Raw genomic sequence first — 16,362 nt, 5'->3', positions numbered from 1 at the left:
TCCGGTTACTCCTTATGATACACCAATGTTTATCTGAACACATTGATTACATCTGAGTTGAAGGTAATGTCTCCTACATGGAATCCTGTTCTGAGATTATAAACGCTGCGATTTGCTATAGACAACAGTTTTTGCCTATTAAATGGGCTTGTGTCTGCTGCCTTTGTTTATTGACGAGATATTTTCAGATATAACCCGGTACATGTAAGCAGCCTTTTTTGCTAGAATTCATATACAGATAATTTATTGAATGCTATGTGATTATGAATAATTTATTTGATTATTCTTATTGGCATAGGAAAGCAATATCCATTACTCCTGAAGAAGCTGTATTTACAGTGAAACATGTTGAGAAAGATCGTAATTGATCTGGAATAATTGCTTGCCATACATGCAGAGACCATTGACACATGGATATGTATCGACTTAAATTTTAATTTTTCTAATAAAATGTTGGAATTTTTTACAAATGTTGACTGTTTTTTGCACCCTAAAAACCCTATGAAATTTCTTTGCCAATGTCCTACTATTAAAGTGTATTTACAGTCTGCATTTAGGAGGCGCCTCTGTATTGGTTTCTTTTTCATATTCTAGGAAAATTCCTTTGGTCATTCCCCCTCTGCTGATGGCTGCCTCAACTTGTGGACTTATGAACATTTGGTGTCCAAAAAATGGATTTTTGTAAAATCTTACCGTAAAATCCTTTTCTCTTAGCTCATCGACAGACGTAGTCCTCGGTGATACACCACCTTCGGGTTATGTTACCTCCGCAGGAGCAGGACTAGACAGGAAATTAAAAAGCTCTGGCCACACCCTAGGGGCAGTCCCAGAGGGTATATCCTCTCTCTCTCTGCCTCAGCAAATCAGTTATGTGAAAAAGCAGTGCTTAGAGAATTTAACCCAACCCAACTCCAAAACAGAGGGGCGGGGACTACGTCTGTCGATGAGCTAAGAGAAAAGGATTTTACGGTAAGATTTTACAAAAATCCATTTTTCTCTAGCGCTCATCGACAGACGTAGTCCTCGGTGATACACCACCTTCGGGACGTCCCAGAGCAGTATCACAACTGAGGGGTGGGAAAATGGAAATCAAATCCCAATCTAGAAGGCCCAACCGGTGCCAACTAGAAGTTTACAATGCTCATCCTTAATGATGAGACTCAACAAAAAAATTTTCAAACAGAAAAAAACCCTCGAGGTAGACCACCGGTGGAGAAGATTTTAAAAAAGCACTGGCACCTTTTACTAAAAGATAATGTTCTTAAAACTTTACTTCCCTCAAAACCACAGTTCATTTATACCAAGCCTAAAACCCTCAGGTTACAACTAGCACATAATGTGGTCAATCCACCTAAAAAAATAGGCACATTCTGGGATCAGAATGGGTTCTTTAGTTGCGGCAGGTGTATGATCTGCCGCACCTCTAGGTTTAGAAAAAGGAAAAATATGAATTTTAAATCATCTTTTAATGGTAAAATGTATAAAATCAATAAATTTATAACGTGTTCATCCACACATGTAACTTACCTTCTCTCTTGTCCATGTGGACTACAATATGTGGGTAGGACCACAAGGGAACTGAAGGTGAGACTGAGAGAACATGTCTCCAATATAAAGAAAGGGTTTAAAAACCACAGCCTTTCCCACCATTTCAAATTGTTCCATCATAGTGACCCCACCCTTTTGTCCTTTTGTGCCATAGACAAAATAGAACCCCACTGGAGGGGTGGTAACCTTAAAAAAGCAGTGTCACAAAACGAGACCCAGTGGATCCATCGGTTGGAGACACTCAAACCAAAAGGACTGAACGTAGACTTAGATGTCAATTGTTTCCTATCCAATTGGTAACCCTCCCTAAATATCCTTTATTCCTTTAAGAATAAAATGTTTATATATATATATAATCTCCTCTCAACCTTTTTTTAATAACATTTTATTTATTATTTTTAGTATAGAAATTCAGAATTGACTATATATACTATTATATTATTATATTCCTCTGATGACCTTATTTCCTCTCCACACATATATTTACATGTTTTTATAATTCAAGATTATATATTAATTTATATAAAGGTTTTAATGATTTATGTATATCATATTATTAAAATATCAATTGTCCCATTATTTATAGGAACATATTACAGGTTTTTCTATTATTATAATTTTATATTTTTTATCTTTATTTTGTTTAATTTAAGATCAATTTTAATGAATTTTTATTATTTTTATTATCATCAATTAACTTAGTATTAAAAATTGAATAACTATTTAATGAGAACACAATAAAATATTTATATCTCTGATGTTTTTAACATTGTAAAACAGCAGGATAAACAATGGGTTAAATAAGCATTGTGTACAGGAAGTGATGCCCGGACGTAACAATCGCTCATGAATATTATAGATATATCAATTAAATAACAAAGGTTATAGATGAGTAATTCCACTATAACAATGCCATTGGATAAGATATATGGTTTATGATCGATTGCCAAAGTTTAAATAATTAGATTCCGGAAATTAGCATCGAGAGGCTACGATATAAAGAGCCTCCGCTAACAGGAAGTGATGTCTTTGAAGACGCTGTATTGACGGCGAAACGCGTTGACGCACTTCCGGTCGCGGACCAAAACAAACGTCACTTCCGGTCAGGAACTTCCTGTGTGTGGAACGCACGCCGAGAGCGGCGCCACACGAGTTCCTTGTATATGCCTGAGTTATATTCTTGCTTGTGAGTACCCATCTAAATTTTTTTTTTGGGAATAAAATTGCTCATACTTACTTCACCATGTATGGCCATTTTTTTGTTTAACGGTGGAAGCGGAAGCTGACCCAAAACAATTTCCAAGGCTACATAGGAGAAGTTCTGGTCCTGTAAAGATCCCGGGCAATGTGCAATAACTTTGAAGGTCTATGATTATCTGCAATCTGGTGAGTGGGGAACCTTGAGGGGCACCATATCACTCTGCAAGCACCTTAATTATTTGGCACCTTGGCACCTTAATTGGATCACTATAAGGACTTTTTCAAGCACTGAATATTTATTTGGACTATTTTCAATCACTTATTTATTGTGCACTATCATATTTAATTATATATTTATCTGTTACTGCTCAGATATTTATAAGCACTTAGCACTTTTTTTGTATATTTGATCATACTGATTATTGTATTTATATCACAACACTTAACACTTTGTTTTGAGCTAGCGCTGCATAATTTCGGTTTCATCACCTTAATAGAATAAGCCTGTACCACCGTTTGTCTAATCCATTTGGCAATGGTCGCGGCAGATGCAGGCAAACCCTTTCTGGGGCCATCCGTGATCACAAAAAGTGAATCCGTCTTACGAAATGATTCCGTAGCTTTCAGGTATACCCTGATTGCCCGAACCACATCTAAGGAATGCAACGCATGTTCCCGATGATGCTTGGGCTGAGGACACAAGGAAGGTAGTACAATATCTTCATTCAGATGAAAATCTGAAACCACCTTGGGAAGAAAAGATGGTTTAGGATGAAGTACTACCTTATCCCTATGAATCACTAGGTATGGTGACTGGCATGATAATGCAGCCAGTTCTGACACCCTGCGAGCAGAAGTAATAGCCACCAAGAAGGCCACCTTCTGGGATAAAGTAAGCAAGGGAATCTCCCTGATGTTTTCAAAGGGAGGTTTCTGTAGAACCGACAAAACCAAATTAAGATCCCAGGGCGGTAAGGGCGCGCGGACTGGAGGAGCCAGGTGCCGCACCCCCTGGATGAAATTCCGCACCAAGGATTTGGTAGCTAAAGGCTTCTGAAAGAAGATTGCTAATGCTGAAACTTGACCCTTGATGGTGCTCAAGGCTAGCTTCTGCTCAACCCCTTGTTGCAAAAAGGCCAATATTCGAGTTACCGAATAGATACGTGGAGGAAATCCTAAAGATTCGCACCACGCAATATAAGTCTTCCATGTGTGATAATAGACTTTGCTGGAAGTCGCTTTCCTTGCTTTAATAAGGGTAGGAATGACTGAAGCTGACAAACCTCTGTCCTTCAGTACTTGGGTCTCAATGGCCAGGCCATTAAACCCAGCGACTGTAAAGCATGATGGTAATTTGGTCCTTGAGACCACAGACACTCCCTGAGACGAAGTTCCCACGGAACGTCTACGACTAACATGTCCAAGTCGGCCAGGCCGGCTAGAGGAGGCCAGCCTAGAATTTCTAGGACCACTGGCGCTGACTGGATCTGAACCAGGCGTCCCTAGAGGTATCTGGCCCCGACCATCCGAGAAAGTCTGGTCGTTTTCTGTTCCCACACATTTATCAGATACCTGATAGTTATCAGGAAAGGTGATCTTTTCTGGTTGAACCTCAGGGACCGAAGTCACCCGACTAGAGGCTACTTGGCCTATCTGGTCAACCAGATCCGATTCCTGTGAGGTATCGGGACTAATCTTAGGAAAAGGTAAAGGAAAAGATCTATTCAGGGAACGGTAATTACCGCTTCCTGTAGTACTTAAATGTTGGAAGGGAAGAATCGCACCGGTAGTAGTGGTTGATGCTCGATCTAATGTCCTGAATACCGGTGAAAACGTCCCCCCACCCTGAAACCGGGTGGGGGCGCACCTTCAGGCTGTTTACTCCTTTGCTTCGGGTTTGGCTGGGTTGGTCTTTTGCTTGTCCGACCAGCCCTTCTTGAACCCTCCTGGAGGAGTCTTGCCTTTCCCGCTAGTACCAGCCAGGCGCCCTTTATGGGCGGTAAAGAAAGGTCCTCGCTTGTTGCGAGGTCCCTTAGCTTTAGCAGCCTGTGGCAAAAAAGTGCTCTTGCCCCCAGTGGCATCCTTAATGATTTCATCTAAGTTGGCCCCAAATAGACGATTCCCCTGAAAGGGGAGATTTGTCAAGGTCTTCTTGGAACCTAGGTCAGCTGACCAGCATTTTAACCACAGCACACGTCTGAGGATCACCGCTGTCTTAGATGCATGCCCTAATAAGGGAGTAGTGTCCAAGGCTGCGTCACAGATAAACTGTAGCCCTTGTATAATCTGTTCCATCAAATCAGATGTCTCCTGGGGAATATCTTTTCCCCTAAGATATTGGCGTACCATTTTCGCCCATTCCGTAAGTGTCTGGGAAACTAGACCAATAACAATTACTGGTCTAAATGCTGACCCTATCAGAGAGAAGATGGTGCGGGACTCTGCTTCCATCTTTCGATCCACCGGATCCTTAAAGGACGAAGTGTCCTCCACTGGAATAACCGTGGCTTTATTCAGCCTGGCAATAGGCGGATCCACGACTGGTGGTACCGTCCATTTCTTAATGATGGATTCCTCAAACGGATAGCGTCTAGCAATACGCTTGGAAATAGTAAAGGTACGTTTAGAATGCTCCCATTCTCCTTTAATCTGATTACCGAAACATTTAGGTACAGGAAAAGCCTTCATCATCTTGATGGGCTTATTAGTACCAAAAGGAATCTCTGTTTCAGTTGCCTCTGCCGGTAAAGCCTCAAGTTTTAAGGTTTCCTGCACTGCCACAACTAGTGCGTCCACCAATGCTTCTTCCTGAATAATGGCAGGAGAAGAAGCGTCCTCCTCACTGTCTGAGGGGGCTTTACCTGGGATAACAGCCCTTGCAGAGGAACCTGCAACTGCCGTGACCACCTCTGAATCTGAGTCAGAGGTGTCAGATGGTATAGGGGTAGGCGGGGGTCGCTTCCTTGACCCCCGTCCCTGACAGGCCGCCTCCACCCGAGCCACCATAGACTCCAAAATTGCTGTAAATGATTCTATACTCTGTGCACCGGCGGGTCCCGTGGCCCCCTCGAGGGAAACAGGTGGGGGAATATGTGTGGCAGGGTCCATGATAACTCCAGTTACTTCCTGGATAATATAATTCAAAAATAAAACTTTTTTTTTTTTTTTTTTTTTTTTTTTCGACCCCCAGCGCCACAAAAGCCCCTTAGTGTTACCTGCTAGGGATCCCTATCGATCGAGAGAGAGAGAGAGATAGACCCCCAGGCTCACCACTTGATGCTCAGAGTTTAACTGCAACAGGTTACAGCGCTGTCTTAACAAACAGGAAGTCTTTTGGCTGGCTGCCCAGGAAGAAAGGAGGCGGCTCCGCCCCTCTGTACGCCTTCCGGCGCCTCCCCCAAGCTCCACGAGGTGTTTGGATCACCTCAAACATGGCCGCCCCCATGCTGGAGACACGAGGCTCCGCCAAAATGGCGGCTCGTGCGATCCAGCAAAAAAAATGGCGGCGGCCCGTACTGAATAGCGGTGTGCTGCAGGGCACACAACACTCTCACTGCATGGGGATATGGCGTGGTTGGCGGTACCGGCCCTGGCGGACCGCATGGCCGTTCGGGAGGCCTGCTAATAGCTGGAGATCTGATTAGGAAGGCAGTCTACATGTCCGTGGCTACTGACTGGTAGGTAGCTTATTCTTAACCCATAAGATTCCCAGAATGCCACAGATTACATCTTTAAGACATGTATACAATTAGATTGTTAGCTCCCAAACCAAGCCTCCTGGCTTTTTTGCACACATAAAATCACACTCAAAATAGGAGGATCTGTGTTATGTTGTAGGATAGAAAGGGACTCTATCTTACCATACAGAGAGGGGCCCGCGTTCACCACAACACCCGTCAGGGGGAAAGGGGGAACATACTACTCACCATACCGGAACCAGGCGGGCACCAACTCCTGACAGTACCCCTCTCCACCGGGGCGGGAGGGCTGTCGACCGATACGGACGCCGTGACTCATGGTCTTTGGCGTTTCGGCGAGACATTTAACTCGCGTGGACAGTCCTTTAATGGGACTTTGTCGCGGCCGACCCAGCGCGGAGCTATGGCCTGCATGCGCTCGTAGGCTGAACTGGGGTGACCACCGGATCTCAACATCCAGCCCGTCGCCCAGTTCAGCTTTCTTGCTTGAAGATCTCACAGGAACACTGGAGAAAAAAGCTGTCTAAAAAAAAAATCCTTTAAGAAAAAATTCTTGCCAGGACCTAAGATCCCAGCAAGGTGTCTAGGTCCTTACTCCTAACTAGACAGAAAATAACTGATTTGCTGAGGCAGAGAGAGAGAGGATATACCCTCTGGGACTGCCCCTAGGGTGTGGCCAGAGCTTTTTAATTTCCTGTCTAGTCCTGCTCCTGCGGAGGTAACATAACCCGAAGGTGGTGTATCACCGAGGACTACGTCTGTCGATGAGCGCTAGAGAAAAGTTTTTTTGTGGACACAATCAATGAATAAGGACATTATTCACTGCCATTTGACCTAGCGCCGATATAGGTGAATTAGGGGTGGCCCGCAGAGAGACCCCAATGTTGAGGGGGGGAGCGTAAAAAGGGAAGGAAGAGCATTCGGGGGCCCGACCAACGAAGGGAGGGGCCCACGTCCACCCCGAGGGACCACCAGAGAGGCAGGGAGACAGTAATACACCGTGGGACCAGGCGGGCACCGCTCCAGACAGACCACCCACCATCTTGGCATCGGAGTGCTGCGGGCCAGAGGTATGCTGCGACTCAGGTTAGGACTAGGATCGTGACCAGGGCTATGCGTCCTCGTGAGACGTTTAACAGCCCCGGTCCAGTGGGGCTATGTTGCGGCCAACCCAACGTGGAGCTAAGGTCGGGTCATGCTCGTTGGCCAGACTGGGAAGACTATAAGGATCTAGGATATCCAGTCCGTCGCCCAGTCCGGCAGTTTATAGTTCTCACAGGAACAGAATTGTAGTTCGCACAGGAACAGAAAATAATAAAAAAAAAACAATTTTGTTTAAAAAGGAAAAAATGCCAGGACCAGAGATCTCAGCAAGGAACTAGGTCCTTACTCCTGACTAAGCAGAAAAAAACTGAAGTCCTATAGCAGGAAGTGTGAGCATACCCCCTGGGACTGACCTATAGGTGTGGTCCATTTTTTTTCAGCCTAGTGTTGTACTCCTATGGAGAGCAGCATAGACCCATCGGTCAAGATGATATGGAGCTGTGTCCGTCAATGAGCTAAAGAGAAATTACGTTTTTAAAAAGGAAGGCTCCACCCAAACACCCACATTTTTTGGTTTGAGTGGAATATGACAGAAGTTTGATACCCCATCAGGTCTTTACAGCTATCTGATTTTTTTTAATTTAGCTTCAAATAGCACAGGCTTAAGTGAATACTGAGTTTCCATTGATTGAAAGTCTACTGGAAGGTACATATACAAAATAGCTGTATCCACAGTCCTACAGTGAATTCATAATTTATTTCATAAGGTAATACTGGAAACATGTCTGCAAAGCTAAACAAGTGACAGGGAGAGGTTCCTCAGCTCTGGTACCCAATGGCTGTAAAGATCCACAGGTTGACTGAACCCTGCCCCAATCCAGAAATAAAACTCAATTTTGGATGGGCTAAACAGGCCAAAATGCGCACAAAAAGTAGAGGTTTTGTAAGAGCTAAGGAAAAGAGGGCAAGTGGCAGTTCTTTTTTCTAATTGCTCAAATTTAAACGGAACACCCAACATAAGGAGGTGTGGAGCAGCAGGCAAACATAGCCATGTTTAAATCTAAATCCATCAATAGGCTCCAAAGCCTACCTTCTGGCATTAAGTGAAAAAGATGCACATACAATGTACCTTTCTGCTTCCTGGGGGTGCTGGATCGAAGATTCTGGTCTGCATCTCACTGGGCAAAGCAGAATACACAGGAAGAATGATCAGTTCAGGTACATCCGGACCAAGAGACTTCATTCTTTCATACAGAATTTCACAGGCCGTGTCAATTTCTTCCTGACCAGTCAGAAAAACCAAGATATCACCTATGCAAAGGGAGAAAAAAAAAAAAAAAAAAAAAAAAAAAGTTATTTTTTAATAACTAAATACAGATTTAAAAGACGACTAGCTCAAGACACTGTTTGATTCTGAGAAATTGGGTACATCATAAAATCTACTTTTCAAACTTATATGGGTCTGTGTCCCCAAGCTGAAGATGCTAGGGAGTCAATCCCATTATAGTCTATGTGGATTTAATGTGCAGGTGTGGCCAGGCAACTGGGTTTCTGGTATAGGATGTAAACGATCACTAGAGGCCATCAGATCCAGGAAGTATGTATCTGGTAAGGGAAAGGTTGAGCTAGTTTAGGTCAAGGGTGGAAGCAATAAGGACAAGTGCACATTGTTTTAAAGTGCAATTTTCCTTTAACCACTTGCCTACTGGGCACTTTTACCGCCTTCCTGCCCAGGAAGGGTTTTTTAATGTTTTGTTAAACAAATAAAAAAAGACCAAAGATTTTGGAAAAACAACTTTTTTTCTTAGTTTGTTGGAAAATGTTGAAAACCGGTAATTTTTCTCCTTCACTGATGGGCACTGATAGTTGGCACTGAGGCAACACTGCTGGGTACTGATAGGTGGCACTGATGGGTGACACGGATGATGAGGCACTGATTGGCTGCAAAGATGGGCGCTGACGAGTATCATTGGTGGGCACTGACTGTTGGGACCACTGTCCCTTTAACAGAAGCCGATTATCGGCTTTCTTCTTCTCACCTGACACTGTCAGCATGAGGAAAGAAAAGCTGATAACCCACCTGTGTTTACATTCTCTGATTGTAAATTATAGGCTGACAGCTGATCACATAGTAAAGGGCCGCTGTGATTGACCCTTTACCCCGATCAGCAGAGTCTGAAGGACTCAGCGATCACAGAGCGAGCCAAAGGGGTCACGCAGGTAGCGCGATCAAGAGAGGACGTCCATGTAAGCCCTCCCGCCAAAGTAAGCTTGCGCTGTAGCCATCTTTCGGCTATAGTGCAGGCAGAAATTGGTTAAAACCTAAACCTAGCACAAACATTTTTCTTTGGATCACAAGGAAACTGGTTAAACATGTCAACCTGTCCCTAAAACAGCAAAAATAACCACAATTTCTCCTAACTTCTTCCCTCGCAGCAGAACAGGATTTGAAGAGAACTTTCTCCAAAGCATCCAAAATAACATTTTCTCTGAGTTGATTAGGGACAGGTTAAAACCACCATCATTTTCTGTTCTGTTTTTTTTTTTTTTTTTTAAATCAAGAAAAGCTTTATTGAGAAAAATTCACACCATTACAGTCAGAAAGGAAAAAAAAAATGTAAACTTTCGGATGGTAACATCAAACTATAAACATTACACAATCCACGCCACACCACATTCCCCCCAAGGTTAGCATAGTCAAGCACATTGCGACAAACACACAGCATTATAAAATATAAGAAAGTATAGGGAACACCTCTACCCCTCCCACCCGATCCAAGATTGAGCATATACATTTCTCACAAAATTACCGTAACAAACGGTCCAGGATAAGATCATCAGGGGCCATGCCTGGGCTGTTCAGCCACACATCCCATACCTTAGAGAATTTCTGAGGCACCCCCCTATGTTGATATATAACCTTCTCCATACGTAAAGTAGAAGCCATCTGTGCCAACCACATCCCATACGTGGGTGGCTCCTGCGCTATCCAGTGTCTCAGGATCAGTAGACGGGCCTGAAAAAGTGCCCGGCTGGCGGCCTCACGCAAAAACTTATCTTCCACTACCGCTTCCAGCATCCCCAAAATGCAATGTCTGGGATCCCCAGGGATAGCCACCCCTAGAGTTCCATTAATGGCAGACAGCACCGTGGACCAGTATCTGTGCAGCTTTGGACATCGCCACAGCAAGTGAACCAAGTCCCCCACCTCTCTCCGGCATCGTCCACAGAGGTCATCGTCACGAAGACCCATGGCATAGAGTTTCCGGGGAGTGTGATGCACTCTTAGCAGGATGTAAAGCTGCGACACCTGGTGTGAGGCATTGAGAGAGCAGCTACGGACTACCTCCAAGGCCTCCTCCCACTGTTTCCCCGGGATCTCCCCCACATCCACGCTCCAGCGGTCACAAGCCTGGCTCGGGTACTTTTCCAGGAAAGATCCCAGAAGAGAGGCATAGCAGCCTGATATGAATCCCTTGGTGTCCTGATATTGTTGCATAAGGAAAAAGACAGGGGTCGGGGACAGAAAAAGCTGTCCCAGAGTTTCCTGTGCCCTCCATGCGTGTTGCAATTGGAAGTAATAAAATCTCATACTGTCCGGGAGCGAGAAGCGCTCCTGAAGCTGTTCAAAGGTCAACAGGGACCCCTCCCGCACAACATGTATAAGGTGTGTCACCCCATATACTCGCCACCTGTCACCCTGTTCCAACTTGCATAATTCCGGATAAGTCCTATTGTCCCATATCGGGCTAAAGTTAGTATAACCCAATGCTTGCTGAAGTTGTTTAGTTTTGTCCCATATTTTTTGTAGTAATCTATATGTCGGGAAGCGCTTATTAGGTTTAGAAAAAAGTTGCGCCTCAAGTCCCTCCGGCACCCCTCGCGCGCCAACAAACCACTGCATAACCGTCAGTGCCGCGCCGGTACGCGACCCGGATACCGCCCCCACCAGATGTTGCAACTGTGAGGCCAAATAGTACAACCACGGATTAGGAAGGGCAAGGCCCCCCCCCTCACGAGGCTTCTGCAGCTGCTCCATACGTACTCTAGCTGCCTTACCCTTCCACATAAGAGTCCGGAAAAGGGTGTTAACTATGCGGAAAGTTTTCAGTGGAATAACGATAGGAGAATTATGGAGGAAATATAGCAATTGTGGCATCAAAACCATCTTTATAAGGTTCACCCTCCCGGCAAGTGATAGCCAGAGTTTGTTCCAAGTCCTGATTTTGTCCCGAAACCTGGTAAGAAGGGGGCTAAGATTGAGTAAGCTATACTGGGTCGGGTCCGCTGAGACCACGACCCCCAGGTATTTAAACTGCTGAACCGAGGGGACCGGGCAGTGTGGACCCAAGGAAGGAGCATCGGTCCTGTCCAGTTGCAAGAGGGCGGACTTGGACCAGTTTATAGCGAGTCCGGAAAACCGACCGAACTCCGTAATAACTGACATAGCCGAGCTCAGGGAAACATCAGTGTCACCCAATGTCAGGAGCATATCGTCCGCGTAGAGCAGGACTTTATCCTCAAATGGTCCATACCGGAACCCCACAATGGATTGCTGAGCTCTTATGCGCGTCGCAAGAGGCTCTATCGCTATGGCAAACAATAGGGGTGACAGAGGGCACCCCTGTCTCGTCCCCCTTCCCAGTGAAAAACGGGTGGACACCCTGCCCCCCTCCCTAATGGTAGCCGTTGGTTGAGAGTACAATAACTTCACCCACGACAGGAATACAGGGCCAAAACCAAATGATTCCATGGTGGCCCAGAGGTATCCCCATTCCACACTGTCAAATGCCTTATTGGCATCCAGGGACAGCAGTGCCCTCCCCCCCGCGTTATCCGCCGGCGTTTGGATCGCGACAAACAGGCGACGTAAGTTAAGGGCCGTAGATCTATTGGGCATAAAACCCGCCTGGTCTTCATGAATGATATGCGTTATAACTTTGTTAACTCTACGTGCCAGAACTTTAGCCAGTAACTTGACATCCGCCTGGAGCAGAGAGATGGGCCTGTATGATCCCGGGTCCGTAGGAGATTTATCTGGTTTGAGTAATAATATGATGCTAGCCCTAGTCATAGACTCCGGAAGGGTCCCCACCTCCCTCGCCCTCTGGAACACCTCCAACAATCTTGGCAGTAACAGCCCAGAATAATTCTGGTATATTTCAGCAGGAAGGCCATCATCCCCAGGAGCCTTAGATCCCGGAAAGAGGGCCACCGCTTCCAGCAACTCCTGCTCCGTAATCGGGGCCTTAAGCTGCAGCCGCTGTTCCTCCGTCAACTGCGGTAGAGGAGTGGCACCCAGAAAGTCCTGCAGCTCCTCCGGACTGTAGTGAGCCCGCGAGGAGTACAGGTCCCTGTAAAACCTCACCAGCTCAGCCATAATGTCATCCTGCTTATTAACCAAAGCACCACCCGGTATCCTGAGAGCCCCTATGGGAGGAACCGAAGGGCGTGTCCCCACCATTCTCGACAGCATACGGCCCGTGCGTTCCCCTTCTTCGTAAAATGCTGTTTTGGCAAAAAAACGCTTTTTGTCTGCCTTTGAGCGAACCTCCCCATCCCACACCGACTGAGCCGAGAGCCATGCTGCCCTCGTATCATCAGTGGGGTTGTTCAAGTATTCCTGCTCCAGTCGCTGTGCGCACCGGGACAGATGTTCCTCAAAATCTTTAGACTTGGTCTGGACCCTCTTAACATTAGCAATGAGGACCCCACGGAGAAAGCTCTTAAAAGCCTCCCATCTCAGGAGCACATCCCCAAAACGGTCATGCTCCTCAAAAAAGTTTGCGATGGCTGCTGGAATGTCATTGTCCGGCGGAAACAGTTTCAGCCAGAAGGCATTTAAGCGCCAGGGAGCTCTACGCAAGTCCACCCGAGGGCGGACCTGCAATCTGACTACCAGCGGGGAGTGGTCCGAGATCCCCCTATGGGCATACCCTATGTCCTCCACAATGGCCACGGCCTCCCTGTTACCCACACATAAATCTATACGTGACAATGCAGAGTGAGTTTTGGAGAAACAGGAAAACTGCACCGTATCAGGGTTTCTAAGGCGCCACACCTCACACCAATCCACCTCCGTCAAAAAACGGGAGAGCGCCGTACCTCTGGCAACACCCCCGGAGGGCGGTGGAGGGTGTCTGTCCCTGGCAGGGTCCAGTACCCCATTAAAGTCCCCTATAACAAACAATGGCAATCCAACCTTGTCCATAGTAAAATTAAGGAACTCCCTGAGCACCCCAGAGGAGAATGGGGGCGGAATGTACACTATTGCCATCACACACATAACTTGAAAAAGCATACAATGTAAGAACACATACCTCCCCTCAGAGTCCACCTGGACCCCCAGTTCCCGGAAGGCCAGCGACCCGTGAATCAGCACACTGACCCCCCGGGAATATGAGGAGTGGGTGGAGTGATAGCCCCATCCCACCCATGCATATCGTAGGCATCCAACAGAGTCCCCCACCAAATGAGTCTCCTGCAAGGCAATAATGGCCGGGTGGTACTTTCGTAGCTGATGGGCCATCATAGCCCTCTTGAGTGGGCAGCCCAGGCCACGAACATTCCAAGAAACTACAGGTATCCCTGCCATGAGAAAAACCAACGAAGATAGCCAAGTGAAGACCGGAGGCCCCCACCAAGGCAACCAAGGCAAAGACATAGAAGGTCCCCTGAGGAGTCCTGGTGTGGAAATGTGGCAGCTTGACAGTGTCCAGTGAAACATGTAGTGTGAATCTTCCCAAAAACAAAAAAACAAAAGTCAGTGAAACTGAAACTCAGTAGGTCAAGGCACAACGGCACCCTGACAAAGAACCGTCTGAAAACTGGCGGCTCACTCCAGACGGGTTCGACCGCAGCCCCACCGTCCAGATGGGAGCCACCCGGCCAACATGCACAACGGTGCAAACATAAAAGCAGGTTCCAAAGCAGAGCCATGGAAAAACACATCTTCGCTCGTCCACACTCGTCACAGTCGGAGCTGTAGATTCCAATTCAAACTCAGTAAACGTCCCCGGCCGGGTCAAAAGCAGACAGCGTGCAAGAACACGCGCAAAATGTAGGGCAGCCCCACTCCGGATAGATGCGGTCACCGAGGAAATCCGGATCACTCTCCAGGCTCATCCCCTCTCCTGCGACCGAGAGCCGGTTCGTGGACATCCAGCCAGCTCGCCGCATCCGCTGCAGTGTCAAAAAAGTGCGCCCTGCCCTCCGCCGTAACTCTCAAACGGGCAGGGTACAGCATAGCATACACCAGGCCAATTCGACGGAGTCGTTTCTTCACATCGATGAATTTAGCCCTTTGTTTTTGTACATCCGCCGAAAAGTCCGGGTAAAAGGACACCCTGGCACCATTATATCTGATTTCTGCCTTTTCACGGGCAAGACGTAATATCTTCTCCTTGTCCCGGTAATGTAAAATCTTAGCGAGCATGGGCCTGGGAGCATTGCCGGGCAACGCCCTGGTGGGAACACGGTGTGCGCGTTCCACCGCGTATAAAGAAGAAAAGGACTCCCGTCCGAAGATCTCACATAGCCAGTTCTCAACAAAGTCCGTGGGGTCCCTTCCCTCCACCTTCTCAGGTAACCCCACAATACGAACATTATTTCTGCGCAGGCGGTTCTCGATGTCATCTGTCTTGTTCCTGTTAGCCTGAGCCTGCCTGGCTGTTTCCCTGGATTCCGTTATTAAAGTGGGCATCTGGTCTTCCAAGTCACAGATGCGACTTTCGGCAGCTGTGGTGCGTTCCCGCATTTTTTGTAAATCCTGACGCAATAGGGCTACTTCCTCTGTGAGACCCCCCAGTCTGTCCTTGACAATGTTCACGGAGGCTGTGCATTGCTGCACAGCCTGAAGAATGCGACTCAGGGTTGCCTGAGTCCCCGCCAACAAGTCTCCCTCCAGCTCATCACTGAACTCAGACTGCTCAGGTACCTCCACATCCCCGCGCCCTGCTGAATGTCCCCGGGTACCCGTGCCCCTGCCAAGGGTGGAGTCGTCACCTCGCTTGTGCCCGGGAGGTCGCACAGCTTCTTAGCATATAGCAGAATGTCACCAGCACTGTCCTTTCCCCCTGAGCGCACCGTTTTGGGCTTTGTGCCCATGTCCTTCTGCCTGTCAGGGCCACGGGATGATTGCTGCGGAGTCCCAAGGCCGGCACCCTCCTGGCCGGCCGAGCCAGGGACAGGGCCATCCTTTTGCTTGCTCCCTCTGGTCATGGCTGCGCCCGAGCGGGACATGCAGAGCGGCAACAGAGTCTGTGTGGGTCAAGGGCGATGGGCAGGTCAGGAAGAGCTACAGGCCAAAGAAATAGGGGCAACAGCTCACCGGATCCACGTCCGCCAAGGCGCCGCCGTGTTCGGCCGCCCGCCGTAGGAAAGGCCGCGGCTTCAACTGAAAGCTAGGCCTCAGCCCGGATCTCCGCGGATCGTGGTCCCCCACGGAAAATACAGCCAAATACCAGCAGCAGTGATGGAGAGTCCCCCCTAGGCGAGCTGGAGCCAGATGATTTAAGGTAAGGGCAGGATGGCAGCCGATTGCAATCCGGCGGAGTGGAGCTCTCCCCACGGTCCTGGACCTCAGGTTATCCGGCACCCATCCGGCATCCAGAGGCAGCAACAGACTCAGGGCACTTTCCTAAGCAATATCAGTCCACAATTCACGATCGTCCGGCCGGGGAAGGATGAAATTGCAGGATTAAAACTGGGAGCTCCGTGAGCTAGGTCTGCTCACATGCCCGGTCCGGCCACGCCCCCCCCCCCCTGTTCTGTTTTACATGTCACGTGTCAAGTAAAAACGGGTATCAAAAGGGAAAGAGAGAGGAAATTAGTACAAGGATAGCAGGAAAACCTTCCAAGTTTAAATCTTTGC

General features: G+C 47.4%; 1 protein-coding gene across 1 annotated transcript in view; it reads right to left on the bottom strand.

Annotated features, from left to right (window-relative positions):
- DHX8 (DEAH-box helicase 8) overlaps positions 1 to 16,362 on the bottom strand; it is a 182,970-nt gene that overhangs the window by 106,163 nt on the left and 60,445 nt on the right. Inside the window, exon 16 of the mRNA XM_082271508.1 lies at positions 8,620 to 8,801. Within this exon, the coding sequence (XP_082127634.1) occupies positions 8,620 to 8,801 (182 nt within the window). The remainder of the gene's footprint in view (positions 1 to 8,619; positions 8,802 to 16,362) is intronic.

This window comes from Pelophylax lessonae (genome assembly GCF_965119305.1).
Source record: "Pelophylax lessonae genome assembly, chromosome: 11".
NCBI lineage: Eukaryota > Metazoa > Chordata > Amphibia > Anura > Ranidae > Pelophylax > Pelophylax lessonae.
Note: the sequence above shows the minus strand (reverse complement) of the source record. Positions and strands in the feature narration are given on the sequence as shown.